The 23,907-nt window shown below is 38.5% G+C and overlaps 4 protein-coding genes and 1 long non-coding RNA gene across 7 annotated transcripts in view; 3 read left to right on the forward strand and 2 right to left on the reverse strand.

Moving 5' to 3' along the window:
* The window catches only part of LOC144663902 (uncharacterized), a 284,797-nt gene that overhangs the window by 76,614 nt on the left and 184,276 nt on the right, over positions 1-23,907 (reverse strand). The window lies entirely within an intron of this gene.
* LOC144663329 (extracellular calcium-sensing receptor-like) lies at positions 267-3,512 on the forward strand. Of its 2 annotated transcripts, XM_078524224.1 has the most exons (2): positions 267-2,118; positions 3,044-3,512. In XM_078524224.1, the coding sequence occupies exons 1-2, from the start codon at positions 328-330 to the stop codon at positions 3,053-3,055; spliced, it is 1,803 nt and encodes a 600-aa protein (XP_078380350.1). In that variant the 5' UTR covers positions 267-327; the 3' UTR covers positions 3,056-3,512. The 2 variants fall into 2 exon arrangements, with proteins under 2 accessions (XP_078380350.1, XP_078380349.1); XM_078524223.1 differs by having other exon boundaries at positions 267-3,512.
* On the forward strand, positions 6,642-11,039 carry LOC144663510 (extracellular calcium-sensing receptor-like). The gene has a single exon (XM_078524479.1). It carries the CDS (start codon positions 6,999-7,001, stop codon positions 9,543-9,545), a length of 2,547 nt encoding a protein of 848 aa, XP_078380605.1. The 5' UTR covers positions 6,642-6,998; the 3' UTR covers positions 9,546-11,039.
* Positions 12,011-23,208, reverse strand: LOC144663859 (X-ray radiation resistance-associated protein 1-like). The gene is made up of 15 exons (XM_078524932.1): positions 22,966-23,208; positions 21,298-21,467; positions 20,867-20,938; positions 20,654-20,726; positions 19,990-20,178; positions 19,684-19,750; positions 18,958-19,077; positions 18,463-18,821; positions 17,511-17,727; positions 16,332-16,389; positions 15,355-15,768; positions 13,807-14,070; positions 13,209-13,317; positions 12,679-12,755; positions 12,011-12,488 (listed from the first exon to the last, which is right to left on the reverse strand). The coding sequence occupies exons 1-15, from the start codon at positions 23,069-23,071 to the stop codon at positions 12,279-12,281; spliced, it is 2,505 nt and encodes an 834-aa protein (XP_078381058.1). The 5' UTR covers positions 23,072-23,208; the 3' UTR covers positions 12,011-12,278.
* Positions 23,470-23,907, forward strand: part of LOC144663847 (UDP-glucose:glycoprotein glucosyltransferase 1-like) — a 59,447-nt gene continuing 59,009 nt past the window's right edge. For both annotated transcript variants that reach the window (XM_078524912.1, XM_078524913.1), the window contains exon 1: positions 23,470-23,543. In XM_078524912.1, the coding sequence (XP_078381038.1) occupies positions 23,511-23,543 (33 nt within the window). In that variant the 5' untranslated portion in view covers positions 23,470-23,510. The remainder of the gene's footprint in view (positions 23,544-23,907) is intronic.

Genomic DNA, 23,907 nt, shown 5'->3' on the forward strand with positions numbered 1-23,907 from the left:
TCGATTGGTATAAATAAGGCAAGACAGAAAAACATTTTGGATGGTCGCCAAACAGCTGCTTGCCAGCTAGCTTTAAATAATTCAGTTGCTAACAACTACAAAATCTAACATCAGAAATGTTTCTCGTGAAATCGCCTTTTTGAACATATCCGATATCTGATCATATCTTGAACAAATTTTCAACAACTAAGAGTTGGAAAATTAATTAGCACCATTTAGTACAACATCACCATGTAGATCACAAAGAAACGTTTAACGAAATCTTCATCTGTTGCTTGAAGCAAATCAATAACTTCAACCAAACAAAGCGGTCCCTTTCTACTAAAGATGAATAGAATCAAGCCTTCATCTTCCAGATACCTCTTTATTTTCTGGCTTTCGTTCTACGATGCTGTACAAGCACCACATAGAGAGGGAGATGTCATTTTGGGCGGACTTTTAAAGATTCATTCCAAAGGAACTTCTGAGAACCAGTGTGGCGAGCTTAGCGTCAGACGCTTGGATCGCGCTCTAGCAATGGTCTTTGCTATTGAAAAGATAAACAATGATTCGAAACTTCTTCCAAACATAACTCTCGGCTACGATATACGAGATTATTGTGAAAATGCCCAAATAGCTGTGCGAATCACTTACGACCTTTTTAAAAACAAGTGCTTCACGAACATGACGCAGAATAAAATGAGAAAGAAATCGACCGTAGCTCTAATAGGCCCAGAGGACTCTAGCACTGCAGTTGTTACTGCTGGGCTTCTTCAAGCGTTTAATGTCTCAGGCATAAGTCCTAGTGCAACGAGTGCTGGACTAAGTTCAAATGCTTATAAGAATTTGTATCGTACGGCGCCTTCAGATACATTTCGAGCAAAAGCCCTGGCCGACATCGTAGAGCACTTCAATTGGAGTTATGTTGCAGCCGTGGGAAAGGATGATTTGTTTGGACGAAATGGACTGTGGTCACTCGTTAAAGAAGCTGCAATAAGAAACAACTCCTTTTGCGTCGCTATGACAGAATTTATACCCAATGAGGACTACGTTTTGAGCATAAGAAACATTGTTACAACACTGAGTCGACAGGGAAACATCAGAGTTATCATCTTGTGGTTACACGGAAGCTCCTTAAAGGACTTTTTTAGAGAAGTGAACAGACAAAAACTCACTGGGCGAGTCTGGGTTCTTAGCGACACTAACGCTTTCCTGTTAACTAACATTTTTTCTATCCTCGAAGGATCCATAGTGGTCCAACCTCACAGTTTTTCCAATCTCGGATTTGAAGAACATAAAAACAATTTGACCCTCAAAACAATTCAGCAGTACTTTCCGGAATGGTGGAGCGAGGTTAGCACGCTGATAGAAAATTGCTCTGCAAGTAAGGACAAGGAAATCTGTTTCCACGAGTTTGTTCTTGACATGCACAGTTCTTATAGTCCTTACGTCATTGACGCTGTATATTCGGTGGCACATGCTTTGGACATTTTCATCCAAGATACGATGACGTCGGACAGAGATTACCAGCGAGAACTGAACATGGATATGAATGCCATGCAAGATCTTCTTTCTAGAGTTAAGTTTGCAGGAATAACAGGAAATATAAGTTTTGATAAACTTGGCGACAGAGGATCGGCCTTCTATGATATTTTAACTTTGCAACAAGTGGAAGATGCCAAACCTAAGCGACTAGAGAAAGTCGTAATCGGAAAATGGGAAAAGAATGAACAGCACGACGAACAGTTAAACATTTTTGAAAAAATTCGCTGGAATACTCCAAACGGCAATCCTCCCAAATCTGAATGTTTGGACCAGTGTTTAGCTGGAACCAGAAAAGCCATTACTTCGCCATGTTGTTGGCAGTGTGTCTCTTGTCCCCGTGGTACAATCAACCGGATTCCCGGATCTGAACGCTGCATTGAATGCCCCAAAGGAAAACAATCTAATGAGGCTAGAACAAAGTGCGTGGATTTACCTTTGGCCAATTTGAAGTATTCCAGTGCAGGAGGAATAGTCATTCTTGTGTTCAGTGCGTGTTGTATAATCGCTACACTTTTTTCATTTACTGTCACTTGCAGATTTTGGAATACTCCTATAGTCAAAGCGTCCAACAGGGAGTTCAGCCTTGTTCTCATGGTAAGCATTCTGCTGCTCTTAACTCTAGTCGTTATCAATCTTTTTGAACCTTCAGACAGAATTTGCAAGATTATTTATCCATGGCGTTACGTAACTTACAACTTGTGCTTGTCATTTCTACTGATCAAAATCTTGCGCATTTCCAGTGCTTTTCACGTTCCAATAGTACACTCGTTTGTAATCACCTCTCTTACAAACAGAATGCAAGGAGTGATTGTCGTAACTCTTCACATTTTACTGCTGCTTGTGTTACTACCCTGGCTGCTTCTGGATCCGCCTAACAAAAAGGAACATGTTCTAACAGATCAGTACATATTTATTGAGTGCAAGGCGTATGACCTGGTTCTTGGAAAGAGTCTTTTTCTGGTAACGTGCTCTTACATTCTCTTTCAAACGGTTTTCTCTGCATTTTGTTCTTTTAAAATAAGGAACATTCCAGAAAACTTTAGTGAGGCAAAACGAATAGCATTTTCGATGTACATATTTTCGTTTTCAGTGTTAGCTTATTACCCGGTAGAGTTCTCAATGGATGGATGGTATGTGACTGTTGTGGACTGTGTTACAACACTGTTGAGTGCTTATGGCTTTCTTTGTTGCATATTACTGCCAAAAATATATATAATTCTCTGGAGGCCAGAGATGAATAATTTGAACCACATTCGTCAAGAAGTAACTCAATTCTCATTTGGAACAAGTTCTGCTGTGCGCGTGAATCCCGTCTCAGGACCGTAACCAGACTTTTACCATAGACGAGGCAAGATCTCGCTAAGCGGGGAGTTCCGGGTCATGCCCTCCAGAAAATTTTGAAATCTAGAATCTCTGACTCTTTCAGAGACATTTTTCATGACGTATTTCTTGGGAAATTTCAACCTTGTTCAACTGGGGATTATTTTCTCAACAAAACATATTTTGTTTTTAATTTTAGGCAAAAATGTAGACATGCAACCAAGTGCCTCGTCTTGCCTCTTGCTAGTTACGGCCCTGCGTCAATGACGGTTCCACCCACCATGGCCAATTAACGTCAACGTTAATCAAAGTTAACGTTAACATTTAAATATAAGACGAACACTTGTTTCGGGTTAGTTTTGTCTTACATGTTACAATTTTACTCTGTATGTAATTAATTGGCCTCTTTTTTCAAGCACTCTTATAAATTGTAAATAGTACTTATACTTTGTAATAATTTCAGATGGAAATAGATCTTCATTGAATGTAAGTTTGTCATTAGTCATATTCATAAGTCAAAGCGTTTTTTTAGAATACTCATGAAAAAAAAAAGATTTAAAGCTAGTTTAAAAGTATGAATGTGATTAAAGATGTTCTCCATACTGCAGGTTGGATTGCGAATAGCGTTGGAATTTATTCATTTCAAATGGCTTGTGATAGTCTGAGATGGAATATAAATTTCGCGCTCTAAGCTTGAGAAAAATTAAAATATACAGTTTGTGTTCTCTTGGTTGAGGCTTGTTTTGTAGTAGTTTTTGCATTATGAGAGAAAAGAAAAAGCTTAAAAGAAAAACCCATCATGAGTTTCTGCTAATAATCATTAGTAGAAACTCACCTTTTTTTAAATTTTTTTTTTTTTTTTTTTTTTTTTTTTTTTTTTTTTTCTCTCTAAATAGATTTAGTACTTGATGATGTAAAGTTATTATCTATGTCTATTATAGCGGAGCTCCACGGTGGCCCAAAGGGCCGCAGAGCGGAGCCCCATACCCATAGAAAATCCAAAGAAATAGGAAAACCACGAACTTGAGTTTTCATGGTCACCATGGCTAGCGGCATGGCTCGCGGGCGCGTACGTCTGTACGTCGACGTACGTCGCCCACTCCAGAAATAGATAAACCTACCTCTTTGATACTGGGCATAAATGTTATGGTCAATTGACAGCTGTCAATACAAGGTGTCCGTTGACCAGTATAACTGGACCATATCGCAGGCTCAGGTGTATTTCTCATCGAGGTGAAGTAATTTTATAAAGTTTACCGCTGACCGGCAAATGGTTTTTCTATTGGATCGCGGGCTCAAGACCTATTTTTTATGTCTATGGTCAGTGAATTAAATAAAGGGCGAAGTAAATTACCGGGGAGCTCCGCTTTAAGGCTTGGCTAAATCTATTTAATATCTATATACCAATGTCTATATTCATAAAAGAAATAGATTAAAGATTAATATTTTGTAAGATACTAGGTAGCACCTACATTAAAGATTTGTAAGGCTGTTTTGTTCTATTTCTTTCTATTATTAGCGGAGCTTATTTTTCCATTGTAAGCGAACGACCTCGGAAGACCTGTACAGTTTATTATCATGTGAAAAGAAGCGACTAGACACTTATTAGTACGCAGAAAATCCAAATTAGTACACAGAAAATCCAAATTAGTGTGTAGGAAATATCAATTAGTGTGCATGAAATCCAAATTAGTATGTAAGGAAATCCAAATTAGTATGTAGGAAATCCAAATTAGTATGTAGGAAATCCAAATTAGTATGTAGGAAATCCAAATTAGTATGTTGGAAATCCCACTCCGGGCTAATCTTTGAACATTACACACTACTGTCTTGCCCAAGAACACAACGCCATGAACCTGTCAAAGGACTCGAACCCGGACCGCCCGATCCGGCGTCCAGCTCATTACTCTTCGAGCCAACGCCGTTACTTTGTAAAAATTATTCATATTGATGCACCATCCTTGGAAAAAGACCCTTGAGGCGAGCTTTGCATAAATAGAATACATCGAGGCGGTTGAGAGCACTAGAACTCAATTCAAATGACTTGAAAAAAATTGGCCACAAATATGGCAGTTTTTATTGAATCAATTATCTCTTAGTGATAACAAAATATCGAGAAATCTGATCATATTGATGGATAATGTAAACGTGAGGCGACAAAAACGCCCACATGCACAAAATAAAACGGACGGAACTGAATAAACATTAGGCAATAATGACTAATTCTGAGAACCCCTTGAACGGCGGTAAGGGGTGGTGGAGGGAAATATTTTTTATTAAGGTCTCGACGCTTGAATGGTGAGTGATTGGAAGACAAATTTACCCTATTCAGACCGGGCTTTTTTGGACCTTCTGGGACCGGCCCAGGGGGTTGGTTGGGGGAGGAGCTTCGGCAGACCCTTCTCCATATGTTAACTTTAAAACCGTTCACCCTATGGTGATCAAATTAATACAAGATGATGTAGACGGTTATTCTGGTAACTGTAGATTTTTTCGTGTAATTATGATGTAATATGAGATCATTATGACGTCAAATTTATGTTTTCATTTGCTAAAATAGTATTTTAGTAATATTTCCATCGCAGTTAAATGTATGACCCCAAATTGTTAACAGCAGCGTGTCTGATAAGAATTTTGTTTTTGATAAAACTGTGGTTGTCATTAGCAACAACAATGACATCATTATGACGTCTTTATATTGATGTAGGCGCCATCTTGGAGCCGGCATCCTGGATCCGCTATTGTAATTTCGATAAATTAATTTATTTCATAAAATGACCTAAAAATCAAAGTTTGCGAATTGTAAAACATAAGTACTTTATAAAAGATTGCTTGAAGATCGAAGAAATGTAAGGCAATAATGAAATTACTTAGAGAAATGACCCGGTTACAAATTTTGTCCGCCATCTTGTATTTTAGCATTTTACAATTAATATTTAAGTCAAAATAGCATTAAATGGTTTGAACTTAATATTGTCCAATGTGATACTCTGTTTCCAAGTTAAGTATAAAAAGACAAATGTAAATCATAAAAATATACAAAAAACATTGATTAAAACGCTCAAAATGCAGAACAAATTTAGAAAAATTTGACGAGTTTGGTGGTTATAGCTGTCGTCGTTTTGAAGCTACATATCTTTAAAGTTGGGGCGGTTCTCAAAAGCCCCCCCCCCCCCCCCCCCCCCCCCCCCCCCCACACACACACACACACACTCCTCCCTTCCTCCTCTCCCCGGGCTGAATAGGATTAAGCGATTGTTCCTGCTTTTACACTGGAAAATCTGAACTAAAATCCTAGTGGTTTAACTTTCTACCTGGTTCGAACCTCCCAAAGGGTTATCAAATGAACATGCCTCGACATAAACAACATTATGTCTAAACATAATGTTTGGCTATTTGTAGGCAAGAATCGCAATTATCCGTTTTTTGTTATATATCTTGTGGTTTTATTGTATCTCTGGTTTAAAAATTTTCAAACCAGTTTAATTTTTATTTTCCCTTGTTTCAGATAATGATAATCATAACGAATATGAGACAATGAAAAAATCAAAATTTAAATGGTTTGAAAAATTTTGAACCAAATATAAAATTAAACCACAACATATACAAGTTAAACATTTACATTCGGTACAAATATTTACTCGTTGATGCCATTTGTAAACGGCTTAATTAACGGCTTGTCATTCCAACAAATTACATATGTACACATTGCCTTTCACAAATTGATAGTGATTTGATTTTAATTAGCAGGACTTGGTCTCACAATCTGACTTAAATCTCTTAAGTTCCCTTGCAATATTCTTGTCACATCCTAAACTCTCGATTTCAACATTGGTGTCGTCGCTTGGTATAATTAAGACAGCACTGAAAAACATTTTGGATGGTCGCCAAACAGCTGCTTGTCAGCTAGCTTTAAATAATTCAGTTGCTAACCACTACAAAATCCAACATCAGAAATGTTTCTCGTGAAATCGCTTTTTGGAGCATATCCGATATTTGATCATATCTGGACCATATTTTCAACAACTGAGAGTTGGAAAATTAGCACCATTTAGTACAACATGTAGATCACAAAGGAACGTTCAACGCAATCATCATCTGTTGCTTGAAGCAAATCAATAACTACAACCAAACAAAGCGGTCCCTTCAGTAAGATGAATAGAATCAAGCCTTCATCTTTCAGCTACCTCTTTATTTTCTGGCTTTCGATCTACAATGCTGTACAAGCACCACATAGAGAGGGAGATGTCATTTTGGGCGGACTTTTAAAAATTCATTCGAAAGGAACTTCTGAGAACCAATGTGGTGAGCTTAGCGTCAGACGCTTGGATCGTGCTCTAGCAATGATCTTTGCTATTGAAAAGATAAACAATGATTCGAAACTTCTTCCAAACATAACTCTCGGCTACGATATACGAGATTATTGCGAAACTGCCCAAATAGCTGTGCGAATCACTTACGATCTTTTTAAAAACTGTAATTGCTTCACGAACATGACGCGGAATAAAATGGGAAAGAAATCTACCATGGCTCTAATAGGCCCAGAGGACTCTAGCACTGCAGTTGTTATTGCTGGGCTTCTTCAAGCGTTTAATGTCTCAGGAATTAGTGCGAGTGCAACGAGTCCTGAACTAAGTTCAAATACTTATAAGAATTTGTATCGAACGGCGCCTTCAGATAACTTTCGAGCAAAAGCCCTGGCCGACATCTTAGAGCACTTCAATTGGAGTTATGTTGCAGCTGTGGGAAAGGATGATTCGTTTGGACGAAATGGACTGTGGTCACTCGTTAAAGAAGCTGCAATAAGAAACAACTCTTTTTGCGTCGCTATGACAGAATTTATACCCAATGAGGACTACGTTTTGAGCATTAGAAATATTGTTACAAGATTGCGTCCTCAGCGAAATATCAGAGTTATCATCTTGTGGTTACACGGAAGCTCCTTAAAGGACTTTTTTAGAGAAGTCAACAGACAAAACCTCACTGGGCGAGTCTGGGTTCTAAGCGACACTAACGCTTTCCTGTTAACTAACATTTTTTCTATCCTCGAAGGATCCATAGTAGTGCAACCTCACAGTTTTTCCGATCTCGGATTTCAAGGACATAAAAACAATTTGACCCTCAAAACAATTCAGCAGTATTTTCCAGAATGGTGGAGCGAGATTAAGACGCTAATAAAAACTTGCTCAGCAAATAAGGACAGCGAGATTTGCTTTCGTGAGTTTGTTCATGGCATGCACAGTTCTTATACTCCTTACGTCATTGACGCTGTATATTCGGTGGCACATGCTTTGGACATTTTCGTCCAAGATACGATGACATCGGACAGAGATTACCAGCAAGAACTGAACATGGATATGAATGTCATGCAAAGTCTCCTTTCTAGAGTTAATTTTGCTGGACTGACGGGAAATATAAGTTTTGATAAACTTGGCGAGAGGGCATCGGCCTTCTATGATATTTTAACTTTGCAACAAGATCAATATGCCAATACTAAGAGACTTAAAACAATTACAATCGGAAAATGGGAAGAGAATGCCCAACACGACAAACGTTTGCATATATTCGGAAAAATTCGCTGGAATACTCCAAATGGCAGTCCTCCTAAATCTGAATGTTTGGACCAGTGCTCAGCTGGAACCAGAAAAGCCATTACTTCGCCATGTTGTTGGCAGTGTGTCTCTTGCCCTCGTGGTACAATCAACCCGATTCCTGGATCTGAACGCTGCATTGAATGCCCAAAAGGAAAACAATCTAATGAGAAAAGAACAAAGTGCGTGGATTTACCTTTGGCCAATTTGACGTATTCCAGTGCAGGAGGAATAGTTATTCTTGTGTTTAGTGCTTGTGGTATAATCGCTACACTTCTGTCATTCGCTGTCACTTGCAGATTTTGGAATTCGCCCATTGTCAAGGCATCCAACAGGGAGTTCAGCCTCGTCCTCCTAGTAAGCATTCTGCTGCTCTTATCTCTGGTGGTTATCAATCTTTTTGAACCTACAAACAGAATTTGCCAGATTATTTATCCATGGCGTTATATAACTTACAACTTATGCCTGTCATTTCTGCTGGTCAAAATCTGGCGCATTTCTAGCGCTTTTCAAGTTCCAATTGCACACTCATTTACGATAACCTCTCTTAAAAATAGAACGCAAGTAGTGATCATCATAACTATGCAAATTCTACTGCTACTTGTGTTACTACCCTGGCTGCTTCTGGATCCGCCTATCAAAAAAGAAAACATTCTAACAGATCAATACATTTTTATTGAGTGCAAGGCGTACAACCTGGAAGTTGGAAGAAGTCTTTTTCTGGTAACGTGTTCTTTCATTCTCTTTCAAACGATTTTCTCTGCATTTTGTTCCTTCAAAATTAGGAACATCCCTGAAAACTTTAGTGAGGCTAAACGAATAGCATTTTCGATGTACATATTTTCGTTTTCAGTGTTAGCTTATCACCCGGTAGAGTTCTCAATGGATGGATGGTATGTTACTGTTGTGGACTGTGTTACAACACTGTTGAGTGCTTATGGCTTTCTTTGTTGCATAATATTGCCAAAAATATATATCATTCTCCTGAGGCCAGAGCTGAATAATTTAAGGCACATTCGTCAAGAAGTAACTCGATTCTCATTTAAAGCAAGTTCTGCTCTGCATGTGAATCCGGTCATTCACGATTCCACCCAACATGGCAAAAATTAATCAAAGTTAACATTTTCAGTTTGTCTCAGTATTTAAAAACATGAGACGAACTTTTGTTTCGAACTAGTCTTGGTCTTTGTTGTTACCTTTTTACTCTGTTTCGCTCACAAAGGAGCATTGAATCATGTGTACTTGCTTGCTTTCTGTATTTCGATCACTCCCTTATGGAGCACTACAGTTTAAACCTGTTTTTATACTTTGCTGTAGTAACTTTAGATGAAAATAGATCTTCACGTATGCACGCTCGTTAATTCGTCGTAGCATTTATAAAACTTTTACAAAGCAAAAGTAAAAGCTATCAAATATATCAAAGTATGAATATGATTAAAGGTGTTCGAATAACATTCGATTTTGTAAATTTCAAAAGGTTTGTGATAGTGTGAGATGGATCCCAATTTCTTGGTCTAGGCTAGAGAAAAAAAATACACACCTTGAGTTCCGTTTACAATTTTTTGGGCCTTGTTTAGTGTTGAGAAAAATGGAAAACCTAAAAATCAATAGAACTATCCGTTGCTTCGTGAAAGTATTTTCTACTGTGTGGAGCAGTGTACAAAATTTAATAACAATAACAATAAATATCAATAAAAATGAACAACTTCGTTTGCTTCGGAAAAAATTATATTGAGGAGGCTCGAAGTTGGTTTTTAGCCTTAGGGTTGGTGCTTTAGTAATAAATATTCTTCCGGAAGCCAGTATTTGATTTTTTCAAACTACACCACAGTGTTCACAGATGACCATACCTTCATTTTTTACTGGTTTCTTAGCAACAAAAGGTACCATGGCAACGATTGTCGTAGGATAATTATCTTGAAACCTGGTCAAACAAGTAGATTAACCACCTGTAGACATTAAAAAAAATGTGTAAGAGCGTATTAAGTAAACCAAGAATAAAAAACTGCTTCAATCTCTTTTTGTAAAAGGTCTTTGATGATAAATATTTCGTAAGATAAAAGGAACTCTACGATATCGATTTTGAAATATATAATTTTGAAGAACCGGCGCTCGGACACCTCGAAACAATATGAATTCGCCTAATCTCACTTTTAACAGGATACTTCTGAAATGATCTTACATATTTTTTTTTTTTTAAAGGAGGCAGCTGCAAGAGTAACAAAAAGGTTTGCTTTATATTGAAGTCAAAATTTAGAGCAGAAAACTATCGCCAGCATAGGAAAATAACACAGAATTGTGGCTAAGTATCGGCCGCCATTTTCCTTCCTTGGAGGATTTTGTTTACCTTGTTTCTTGTCTTTTTCCTCCCTGATGCATGTGCAATGAATAGATATTATCATTCGATGCTTTTTTTCTTTCTATTCATTGGCCGAGAGCCTACCACGTGATAAGTTGCTCTAAATAATGCATGCTTACAGTTGTGTTAGGTTAAGGTAAAGTCTGCGTAGAGCCAGGTGACCCATACCGCTTGAGCTTATCCCGGTTTCCGTAACAATGAGCGACTAGGGGTATTTTCACTCCCCCTGACGGGGGATGCTAGTCCATCGCAGGGTTATCTCCGGATTTATTGCGTTCGACGAAGGAGAACGCATACTAATCGCGTCGTTTGCCCGACGTCAGTCCCGCGGGTTCTATCGTTCAGTCCCGCGGGTATCGATCGCCTGATGCCAAAACCGTTTGAGACTTTTTGGACTGCTACAAGTGACCTCGACCTCATGCAGAGGGCCTCAATCTCATACATATCAAAATGGCATCGAATTTGCATTTTTTGTGTAAAAAAAATTAATGCGTGGAACGTGTACCCGAAGTTAAAATAATACCGAAAATGTCATGAGAAGCATATCATCCAGGGAAGTAGAGTTTAAGTCAGCCATCGAACTCGAAAAAGGTGGAAATCGAGTGAGTCATTTCGTGTGTCGCTTTGAAGTTTAGTACGTCCGCGCGAAAATCTTCCCACATTGACTTTTTTTGTAAAACTTTTACCGCTGTGAGATTATGAGTTACCCATGTCAGAAATGTAATAAAAGTGAGGGTTACCGGCCATTTAAAAGCTGCAAGCGAAGTTAACGCAACGGCGACCATCAGCGCGCGCTTAATTATTGCGACATGAATTACGTGCGCAGTAAGGATGCGCATAAACATCTTCGATGTGCTTGTGTTCGCGTCTTTGGAGGTCAGTCATGTAAAGTGGGCGAATAAAAGGCACACAAAATTGTCTCGAACGCACTCCGCTAATCCATGATTATTACTAGTTTTGCCGGTACCCATTTATACACCTTGGTGGAGAGAGACACAGTGAGAGTAAAGTGTCTTGCCCAAGAACAAAACACAATGACCCCGGCCAGGGCTTGAACCCGAACCGGTCGATTTGGAGTCAAGCGCACAGTTGTTCAAAGGGTGAATTTAACGCCATCCACCGGATAAATCACTATCCAGTGGATAAATGTTAACAAAACATACTGCGCTATCCACCGGATAGTGATTTATCCGCGAGAAAGCGTTATCCATCTTTTGAACAACTGGGGCCAGCGCACTATCCTAGCTATGGGCTACCGCTGTTACTTCGTATAAATTATAAATATTATTTAAAGACAAGAATCGCAATTATCCTTTTTTATTATATACAAAATATATATTTACAAATTCTGTACAAATATTTATTCGTTGATACTTTTTCCAAGAAACTAACCGGCTTTTCATTCGAACAAATTACATATGTACACATTGCTTTATACAATTTTAGTTTGGTTTTGTGATTTGGTTTAATAGCAGGGGATTTCCTCACAATCTGCTATCTATTTTCTCTTTAAATCTCTTAAGTTCCTTTGCGATATTCTTGTCGCGTCCTAAACTATCAATTTCACCATTGGCATCGTCGCTTGGTATATCTTTCTCTTTTGTTCCGCCTTCCGGTCGTGATCCGAAGAGTTCCCGAGCGGTGGCCGTCGGTTTTAGCGAAGCCACCCGAACTTCATTGTACTTTGTTTGGACCTAAGAGCAACAAATAAAAATAAAATTAATTCAGAAAAGATCTCAAATTTTAAACAGAGATACATGGACACTAATTTTAAAGGAAACTACATCTTTTACAATGTTGACAACATTAACTATTTCAAATCAAAGTGCATCCATCGAACAAGGACAAAATCTTAAATTTACATGTATAACCAACAATGTATACCTCATTTAAAAGCTTCTTCGCCTCGCGGTATTCTTGTTTCAGTTTGGGATCCTTCCTAAAATCCTGGAGAGCAGTTTCTAAATATGAAACAAACAACGCCAGTAAATTACGGGAGTATTGACACTGGATATCGCTTAAAGTGCAAACAATGCTTTAACAAATTACGAAAAGCTTATTCGCAAGTCTCGCGTTTGCAAGTTTGTTGATATTGCAATAGTCCATTTTACAGTTGCCTGCCAAGTGACCTGGCCTTTGAATGGTAGTGAGGCTGGAGGTGACCTTGCATTGATACAAACCTCTCTGCTTTATTATGTAAATGCAAACTAGTTTGCATCAAAACAACATGATTAACACAACAAAAGCAGTGAGGTCTGTATCAAAACAAGGTCACCTCCAGCCTCGCTTCCATTCAAAGGCCAGGTCACTGAGCAGACAACTGTAAAATAGACTATTCATTTCCATCCTTGCCATCGCGAATCATCCACACTAACCAATCATGTGCAAAGTTACAGTACAAGTGAAGAGCTAACCTAAGTTGGATTCCTTTGTCTTGGACTGGACTCTCATCTTGTCCAGAATTCCTCCGAGTTCCTCTACTTTGCTCTGCCGTGACTTGGATCCCGTCGATGTTGACACAGTCTGTTACACAGCAGAATACAAAATGTAAAAAAAATCAGACTTGTTCTGTATGATTCCTCCCTCTATGATACCGATTACTCATAGGCTAGATGCCTATATTTTCTAATGGCCCTATCAGAAGAAGAGGGGAGGGGATGGGAAAGGGAGAAAAAGGAGAAATTTTGTATACAATGTACGTGGCATGACGTGAGAGCCTTTACAGTGTTTATCGATTGGCAAAACTTGTCATACCTATTTCGCGTACTTTGTGTACAATTTTGACAGTTTTTTAAGTTTTGGACGTTAATTCAGACAAATGACCGACCTTTTTTGACCGTTAACATTTACACGCCACCACCGACGAAAAAAAGCATTTAGTGTACTTAAAAAAAAAGGCACAGACTGCGTGCTCCCTTTGGCTTGTTACGTTGTCTGAAAGACTACGCGATTCGTCTTCGTAGAAGGCTGCAGCCGGCCGTGAGAAACAAACAGCATTCAAAAATAGGTTACCTTGATCTTTTTAACTCTTCTTTCTTTATATGTACCATGTGGTTCACTGAAGATCAGAGGATGAGCCAAAGCGTAGTTCAGTGCTCTAACGCTTCCTTGAAGATCCTTTGGTACCGCAATGTCAGGGTCTTCTTCATCGACATCTAACAGATCCTCGTAGCCTTTATATTTAGTTTCCACGCTAAACGGGCGCTCTTGTTCTTTTTTCTTCTTCGGTTTTTGTTTAGGAGCTTCAACAACTTGTTCTTCGCCTTGCTCATCAACCTGTGAGGGAAAGACAACGAAAGTCGGAGTTAAACCCAAGGGATTCTGATTTCAACTCTCACGCATTTAGATAAACATACTTTGAAGTCACTCTAAATGTACTTCACCCCAAATATTATGGTTTGAAACCGAATTTCCACGTTCTGTGGCTGCAACAACACTGACAAGGGGATGGGGTGCAAATGCACCAAATTGTTTAAAGGTTTCATTTTGGCATTGTAGCTGGCCCTCCTCCCAAACATTGGGGCTCAGCTACTTATATTTTCTCCAAAAAGCGCAGCAACAATCAGTCAAGCGCTCGTTGCCTTTTAAAATGCTCTTACATCTTCAGTAGAAGCACCATGTTAGGTTTACGCAGTTTGGTCGATTGCAAAAAGTTACAGATGGAGCAGGTCCTAATTGCTTGTTTTCACTGTCACGCAAGTAACGATACTGTCACGCGCTGCAAAAATTAAATCCAGATCTTTTGAGTAAAAAAAAAATCAAGAATATTACAGGTTGTAGAAAATTACTAGATAGTCTACGTGTGCAAGTCTCAGGTCTGTACGGTATTCCGTACTCGAGTTATCCGTTAAAATGTTTCACGAAATTTTAGAGAGCACAGTATGGAAATTCCATGCTGGAGTCCGTGTGAAGGGGCACCAAGATGGCCGCCGGAAATGAATGAAAACATCTGGTATTCACTTCTGCTATAAAAAGCGGTCAGTTCACCTTCGTGAATACGTAAACACTAACATACACACTTCTTGTAAAACCTCAATGGTTCAGATCGTTAAAACTCAAAGGATGGAGCATTTTTTTAAGTATACGTGACAGCATTCAGGCGGCCATTCTGATGTCGTGTGGCGTAAAACTCCGAAATTCAGAATGTTATATCTTAAAAACGGCGGATGCTAACGAGCTGAAAACCTTTAATAAGATATATGTCGAGGACGTCTTATAGCCATGAAGGGTAAAAAGTCCTGAAACTCGCGATTCTGGATTTTCCAATTTTGATGACGTCAGGTGAAAACCAAGAATAGCTTCATTGGTGTAGTTTAGTCGAAAGATAATCTTCGCGCGTTTCACAAAGGTCGTTAGTTTGAATCTCACTTAACCTTCTGATTCTCGGTTTCAAGGCTTCATTGCAACCATTAACTTGCAATTTCAAGATCGTAAAACGTTTTTTAGCAAACATGTCAAAAATAATCCGTTTCAGTTGTCACAGTCGTTTCTGGAATTGTAAGACCACAGCGACAGTACAGTACAAACAGTACTACCAGCCAGAATTAGAGGGTAACTCACTTGTGTCATGAAGAAACCATCATCAGTGTTGAGCCGTTCACCGGCTCGAGGTTGATGCCGACCATCATCAGTCCCAACACTCTCACCAACAGTAGCTTCTCCATCAGTCTTCACCGTCTGCCTGGTAGTGTGCCCAGACTGGTACTGCACTGATTCGGGAAACTCTGGAGGCATACTATTGGTACGGCTGTAGGGAGGGCGGTCACCTCTTGGCTCTGTCTCAGCGATGCCAGGAGCAGTAGAGAGCTTCCTGGGGGTAGTAGACTGTCGTTGTCGCCCAGTTGGAGGTGCTGATCCTATTGGTGGCAGTGTCTTGTAAGGTGGTCCAACATATGCGGTTGACTTTGGTTCAGGAGGTGCTTCCAGCATTGCAAGATTCTGTTTCTTCGGCATTGGAGGAAGAGTATCTTTTACCTTTGGTTTATCAAAGAGAACATAAATTAATACAAATACATTCCTTCTGGACCAAAAAGTTCAAGGATGTTAAGCAAGATAACAAGGTATCAATACGGAAAGATATTTCCCACATGTCTCAATCTGCAAACTATTAATTACAGGGTTCGTACACTTTTTCAGGCCAAAAATTCAAGGACTTTTCAAAGACTTTCCAGGACCCTTCTTGGAAATTTCAAGGACCTTTTTTCATGAAATTTACCCCAAATCAAGAGTTGATGTGCTTGCTGAAGAACTAAAAAAATCGCTTATTTTGGCGGTCTTCTCATTGCGTTGAAGCCTTTTGACGTTCAATAAAAAAATCAATGACTTTCAAGGACTGAAAACCAATTTCAAGGACTTTCAAGGCCTTGAATTTTTATTTTGAGATTCAAGGACTTTCAAGGCGTGTGCGAACCCTGTAATTAGAAATCGATCACTTAAGAGGGATTTCGATGTTATTTAAGCCGAACTGCTCTTTTCACGGACGCATATGAACTCTAAAGGGCTTTGATAGGATATAAAAATAAGTGTTCTTTCCTTACTTTTCTGTGAGTATTTGCAAGATTCACAATCGGCTTGGGCCTTTTTGGAGGCTTTTGTCTGTCAAAAGAATGAAGAATACAAAACAGTCAATTAAATACATCGCGTTAGTGAAATCCCATTTAACAGTACAACCGCAATAAACGTTTTTACTAATTAAAGTCATCTATAATTAATGTTTTGTGTCGGTGTTAAATGGGCTATAAGTACGTCACGGGGATTGCGCAGATTTTTGGTCAAAATTGTTCTGAAATTTGCGGTAGGCAACTTAACCCATGAAAAACATTATCTTTGAACATCTGAAGGAAGATATAACCTTATTTTGCGGATAGAAATCAAGATACGGCTATAAATAATATTTGAAGCCGCGTGGAAACAACTTGAAAAGTTAAGCCTTAATTTTTCGAAATGCAATCCGTTTCCATCCGAGCCATCGGCAGCCAAAGATGGACCATCATTTGAATAAATCTTGGCTGTTCAGAAATCTGGTAAAATCCGTGACAAAGCCACTTTAAGATTTGTTACTGATGAAGACTTGCGCCAAACACCGAAGCTCCGCAATGATAGGAAGAGCCACCTGCTTCCATGAAGATTGCAAAATGATGCAGTAAATGATAACTCCAGATAACGACCACAACGTAATCTGGAAATGTAAATTGGAAATTGTAGGACCACTACATGTTCATGTACCAAGTCTGGCTTAAAAGGGCTTTGTCACGCATTTTACCACATTATTGAACAGCCAAAATTTATATCTGTGCCGTAGGAAACCTAAAAATAAGAGTCCATTTTTATTAAAAATTGCTCTATTAGAGCACTGAAGCTGTTAACGAACATCTTTGGCCGCGGATGGCTCGAATGGAAATTGAAATGCAATTTGAAAAAGTTATGCAAAAGTTCCCAAGTTGTTTCAGCGCGTCTTTAAAATATCGATATTTATAGCCGTAGCTTGATTTCTATCCACAAATTAAGGGTTTATATTCCTTTAGATGTTTAAAGATGTTTTTTTAATGGGTTAAGTTGCCTACCACTAAATTCAGAACAGTTTAGACCTAAAATCTGCGAAATCCCCGTGACATAGTACCTTTAATGACTAAACAAGTGATTTGGCTTTGCCTATAAACAGGCTACTACATGACTGTGAAGGTCGCCTATTGCAAATCAATTGTAAAGTTTCTCACCTAAAAATCCTCACGCCTTTCAACCTTCCAAGTTGAAACGACAGTATTGGTGGATCTCCTTTGAATGCGGTTGTTAGTGGATTACCCCACACAACAAGTTCCCTAAGGGAAGGCCAACCCTCAAGGGCCAAGAGACCTTCTTCTTCAAAGATGAGGTTGTTTGCTAAGTTGAGGTGCAGAAGACTGCCAAATGGCAGTGGTGGATTGTACCTGTCACCTGGAGGACAAATGAAGCGAAGAATACTTTTAGGTAAACTCCCGCGTTCAGAATAGTGATAATTCTTTTGACTGAACGCCATACCGTTCTTGTAATCTTAGTTAGAAGAATTTGACTTCATTTCTGTACAAGTGGTTGTTGGAGATGTTTGATTACTCATTAGGGACCTTTAGATTGGATTACATGTACATGTATAAGTATGAGATTGAGTATGAGTACAACTTTTCAGGGCTTGAGACTAACTTTTTAACTCACTGGTTTACTGGCTAGTGACATGTCACATTTTACTAGCCAAAAGTAATTTTTCACTAGTCAGGTATATTGATTTCTATCAAGAACAGTTGACTTTTCCAAGTTTTTCACTAGCCAAATGGCTAGTAGGAATGCTAAACCTGGTAGCCAAAACCTAAATTTTAGTAGCCTTTGGCTAGTTGGCTATCGTTAGTCTCGAGCCCTGACTTTTCAAACCTACAGAGTAGTGCTTATTTGCTTTTGATTGCCACATTTTACACCACGACTCTTGTACTGATAGTGATTAACTGGTCAGAGTGAGGGCTCTGGGAACATAACTGGATTGGAATTCGAAAGTCATACTCATACTCAATCTCATACTCCTACTCCGATCTGAAGGTCACTATTGATTGTGAAAAAACAAAAACAAAAACAAAAACAAAAAACATAATAGTTGCGATTGTCAGTAAATACACAAAAAGGTTTAAGCACTTGACAAATTACCTAACAGGGAAGGATCCTCAGTCAAAGTGCTAGACCTTGGTTTAAGTTCAGGTCGATTTCTATCCTCTCCTTGTTCATTGTCCACAAGGTTCCGGTTCAGCATGTCATCCACTTCATCTAGATTGAATTCATTAACGTTTTCTTTCTCTATATCACTCTTTGATTCTTTCTTGTCCTCAGAAAGTCCTTCTTCTATCTGCATTTCTTTATCTTTTTCCTCAAGAACATCAGATAAAGAACTATCAACAGTCTTTGAATTTTCTTGTCTTGACATGTCCTCTTCACATACTCGAGCCCCCAGTAACCGAAGATGGGGAATGGAAGAGATCTCATTGTGCTCCAAGTTAAGGTATTTTAGTCTGTCGATAATGAAAACAAAAAGACAAAATTAATGCATGTTTTTTTTAGTAGATGCATGTGCACACCAATAATTGTTTTTATTATTAAATTATTTAATAATAAAAACAAGCTATAATGATTATATAAAAGCCTTACCTTTTAAGCCCTGCCAGGCTTGCAAACGTTGACAGGTCTGTTAGTTCATTGTGATCAAGGTACAGATTTTCCAAAGCAGGAAATCTCAGTCTTTTCTCTTGAGATTCAACTGTCCCTGAACTGTTGAAAGGAAAAAAAAAAAAGCTTCAATGAATTTAATCACAAAGGCTTTACACAATAGTTCAGTCTATTAACAGCGTTCCTTACTGATTTTATGCGCATAAGGAAAAAGATCTCCATTCTGGCCAATGCCAGAGCTTATCCAGTAGCATTGCATGAAAGCGACTAGAAGGAATATAGTGGAAGTACAATGCATATATCACTTTCCTTTGAAGTGTCAGATGTAAGAAAGAGGTACTGTGATGACTATACTGTCATAGCGAGCCTGACTGCCTGATCTGGAGACAAGGCATTACGTAGTACGTGCTGGCTACAGTGTACAGGTGTAAGTTGTACTACACTGTAGGTTTTTTATTGTGTCGCTCCATAAATTTTTGATACCTCCTCCAGGGAAGGATTTTTCTAAGGACCCCCCACTCTTCTGGAAATTTCAATTAAGCTTCATACAGTACATTCCCTAAAGTCTTTGGTCTTTGAGACCTTCCCACCCCGGGAATTTCTAATCCCTTCTGTGGGGGGAGCATGGACATTTTCTGGAACCACACATTCACATAGTTTGACATGTACATGTATATACTACAGTATAGTAACTTATTTTATACATACAGTGTCATTCCTGTGATTGTTCTGTATGTTCTTGTCATTTCAACAGGAAGTTTTCTTATTTCATTGCCTATAGCAGAACAAAAAGAAGGAAATAAAAACAGCAACTTTATGTACTATTACACTGCAAGGTATTTATTTAATAATTTTTATTTCTTTTGGTTATTTCTTTGGTGCAGTCATCATTCAAATTTTGTTTAGAACTTTTTACAAAGTATAGTTTCACGAGGCAGTATTACTACTAATAGTTTCAACTGACTGTGTACTGATAAATTGTACATTTTATTTAACAAATGATGCATTTTATACCAGTCAAATGCAAGGTTCGAAGACTTGATAGAAGACCAAGTGCTAAGATGTCATCTCCACTCAGCCGATTGTATGAAAGGTCAAGGGTCATCAGGCATTCAAACATGTCTGGCTGGACTTTGATGGTGTTACTTATGTTGTTCAGAGGTAGCTCCAACTCCTGAAGTGCAGAGAACTTGCTGAAGGCAGCTGTAACAAAGAAATATTTAAAAACGAATATTTATTTTTTTTTTGCAGACGTATAATAGAAAAAATTTAAACTGTACTGTGCAAGCCATGTAGCTTATAAATTGGTGGCATAAGAAAACAGACATGGTTCTTGCCATCAGTTGGAGGCAAAAGTGCAGCTGTTAAGCTGTTTATAACTGCCCTTGAAAGGAGCAACTTAACAGAGACTTTAAAAATAGAATGAGCAATGCCATGTACATGTACATGTACATGTACTGTATACAGCTGTTCAGTAGCAACTTCCATGATGAAAACCACAGGCCTGTCAGTTCTCCAAGACATGATCTGGCAGAAAACTGTCATTTGTGTCCCTGAGTGACAGCTGCCATATTCCCCCCCCCCCCCCCAAAAAAAAAAAAAAAAAAAAGAGAGAGAGACAGATTGGTAAATGTGATAATATTAAATCTATGACTGATATGAAAGAAATTCAACTTACAAAATGGCAGATTGTTATCTCCAGCATCAACATGTATGACATTGTCAAACAGCAAGAAGTCATTTTCATTTACCTGGATAAAAAAGGTATAAAAATAACATAATTTTATACATCATAAACAAGGAAATATGATTTTTCAAATTTTTAAACAAGTCATGAAAAATTTTATGCAAAACATATATACATGGAAGTATAATACTTCTTGCACTGTACCTCTCTTAGCTCTTGGCCACTTATTTTGATTGAACACAAGTCTGATGGGTCATCCACATGGAAGTGTTTCATCTGAAAAAGACAAAAGATTTTACAAAAACCTTCATCATTGTTAGCTACAGGTACATACATATACAGTTGCAGATGCATAATTGCATAGCTTGTGTATTCACCTCTGGCTGATCAATCCCTCATTCCCCTATAACTTTTTTCTTATCATACAAGACCATTACCACGTTTCCAAAAGTGATCACTTTCATAAAAAAATTCTGTGGTTTTGATTTCATCAAGTATTAACCTTAAAGCATGTACATGCATGTTTAAAACCTGTCCCAGTTGTCATTTTTCCTAGTTTCTTTAAAGAAAAAGAGGGAGCAGGCTTGAACAGGCTTCCTAACAATGCACAGTTCCTAATCAGATCATAAACTCACCAGGTAAAAGCCATCAAGTTTTCTTGGTTTCTCATCTTCTATAGTTTCTGTTTCCTCACTCTTAAACTTCGTAATCATAGGCTGTGGTGGTACTCTGGGCTCTCCAGCACACAAAACAGCTTTGAATCTCCTTCTTTGCTCTGCTCGGTAAGCAACAAGCCATGCTCCGCCTAACAAAAAAAGTCAAATAAAAATACAGAAGATCACCACATGTAGTAGACTTGTCCTGGGGGTACTAGCAGATATATTGTAATCTCGCTTATTGCACCCTCACCAAAAGTTTAGACGCCCTGAATGAATCTCGGTTATAACGCTCCCAAGCCGAAACGCTTCTTGTATAATACCCCTGGGATTTTTATGTGGAATAAGTTTACTTTTACTGTCTTTTAAAAACTTTTGGTACAGCATGTTTTAAGAACAAGAAATACATGTAATTATACAACCTTTTTTTTCTTGAGGGAAGTTGTTTTTGTGCTTGAACAAAACAAAACCACCAAAACAAAAGGAGTGAAACCACCAAAATGAGCATAACAAAAACGCTGAAACAACTCCACGGGTTTTGCTAATTTCAGTAGTTTTTCATTTTGGAGGTTTTGTTTAGTTGTTTCGGGTTTTAGTACATGTCCTATCTGTATAGTCCTATCCTGGGTTTGCAAGGACACCAGTTTTGTAAGGTACAGTGTAGGTACAGTATAGAAAGCAAAATTATACCTGCCAACTCTCACAACTTTGGCATGAGTCTCACGCCTGCGAGTTGAAAATAATTTGATCTCACGCTAACTCACATTTACGAACCAATTTCTCACGCCTAGTCGACAAATTGGAGTTATTACAATCATAACCGGCACACTTTCCAAAAATAAGTAAACTCAAACCAATGTGAGAAACGAAAACTCCATGTAAAATGATTAAATGACGATACTTTCCCCGAAATCTCAGACTTTTGACAAGAAAAGCATTGGGAACGAGGTCGTGTTTAGCAAAACACATCCACGCACTGGGATCGGGATATCTTTGTAACGTCTTCGGAATACTTCGGACGTCTTCGGAAAACTTCGGACATGGTCGTATCATCTTCGGAAATCCTGGCACTCTTAGGATAAAAATCTCACGTCTTTGACCCAGAAAAAGTTGACAGAATTACAAAATTACAGTATTTGTATCATAGTAAATGGTTTGAACCCAGGAGTATCAGTAGGTCGTAAAGTGATCGTCCGGGTGAGAGTAGTTCTGAGAAGAACTGTTGTTGGTGACTGATGTTTCGACAACCTGAGCGGAAGTCATTTTCAGAGTCAAGTGACTGAAGGTATCATTGAGGTAAAAACAATGTAAAATAAAAAAAATATTTAATAGTAATTGAAGATAAAGAATAGAAAACAGTACTAGTAAGTGGTAGCACCAACACTTTACAATAGATAGCTATATAGTTTTTATGTTATGGACTGAATTATTTCAAGGCCCTAACTACAATCATGTACGAAACCACAGAATCAAGCCTGACTGAGCAGAATGCAGCAGATGACTACATGTAGCTTTGTATCTCAGTTCGATTGATGAACCGGCTCTGAAGTATACCTCGAAACGTCGTCCTGCATTTCTACTGTTTAACACATGATGGGACCTACTACAGAATCCAGCGCTAGAAACTGATCAAATTATGCAACTTACCGTCCTCATCTTGTCGCTTGTATCGAGTCAGACTTCGCACGGGAAAACATTGACTGGAAAATCCTGTTCCCGAGATAAAACCTGCTGCAGTATTTGCAGTTGACATTCCAATAATGTTATCTTAGTTGTAAAATTCTGAAATAAGTATTCGAGGGCGAAAAAACGTCGTTTTTTAGGGAGATTTAGAAAAGAACTCCTGTTATTGACCTGGGGGCCGCCATATTTGAAACGAAACACTTTGATTGCCATGGTAACAGTCGAACAGGAACTGTATTTTCTATCAGGGGTACGGACGGGATAGCCAGAATTTCTTACATTTTCACATTTCTGAGCACGCATTTTAACCTTCTACTCGACTTTATATCAAACAAAGTTATTTTGCTTAAGGAAGTTTATTTCACGTGTTAAATGATTTCTTTAAATGAAATTTGCATCGCATTCTCAGCCTTTCTCAGCCAGGCACTGCTGCAATTTGGTCACCCCTATCCCCAGAGGAGGTTTAGGCACCAGCGACGTGGTTACACGGCATTGGTTTTGCTTTCAAGATGGCGGCCAAAAAGTGTCTGAACAGTAGCAAGGTAAGAAAATTTTCGTTTTGGTTCGGATTTAATAAGCGATTCGTGACATTGGAGGTGTAATACATAAATCAACCGTAAACTTTCCTTTTACAAAAGTCCTACAAATCGAAGATGGTGAAATAATCGTAAACTGAAAAGTTTTTCGTCACGTACGTTGGCTCTGACATGCCGACTGGTCAAAGGAAGTCAAATGCTCTGAGCTCTGACTCAAACCTTACTTTTGCAATTTACGCGAGCGAGTGCTTTTTAATCGCATCTGCTAAATTTAGCATATTTTATTAGAACTGATCTTGTTTCGCTATCAAACTCAAGCTACAAATTGTCAAAAAAATGTATAGGCTTTAATATGCTAATGTCGTACTTA

The sequence above is a fragment of the Oculina patagonica genome, chromosome 8 (genome assembly GCF_052425735.1).
Source record: "Oculina patagonica isolate OP01 chromosome 8, crgOcupat, whole genome shotgun sequence".
Classification (NCBI taxonomy): domain Eukaryota; kingdom Metazoa; phylum Cnidaria; class Anthozoa; order Scleractinia; family Oculinidae; genus Oculina; species Oculina patagonica.

Excerpts from the sequence above, each read along its gene's own strand:
- LOC144663859 (XM_078524932.1), bottom strand. The coding sequence starts at position 23,071 with ATGTCAACTGCAAATACTGCAGCAGGTTTTATCTCGGGAACAGGATTT. Across the intron at positions 17,728-18,462 it reads TGAGGATCCTTCCCTGTTAG|GTGACAGGTACAATCCACCA; the intron begins GTAATTTGTCAA and ends TTTGTCCTCCAG. Across the intron at positions 15,769-16,331 it reads TTGCAAATACTCACAGAAAA|GTAAAAGATACTCTTCCTCC; the intron begins GTAAGGAAAGAA and ends GATAAACCAAAG.
- LOC144663329 (XM_078524223.1), top strand. The coding sequence starts at position 328 with ATGAATAGAATCAAGCCTTCATCTTCCAGATACCTCTTTATTTTCTGG.
- LOC144663510 (XM_078524479.1), top strand. The coding sequence starts at position 6,999 with ATGAATAGAATCAAGCCTTCATCTTTCAGCTACCTCTTTATTTTCTGG.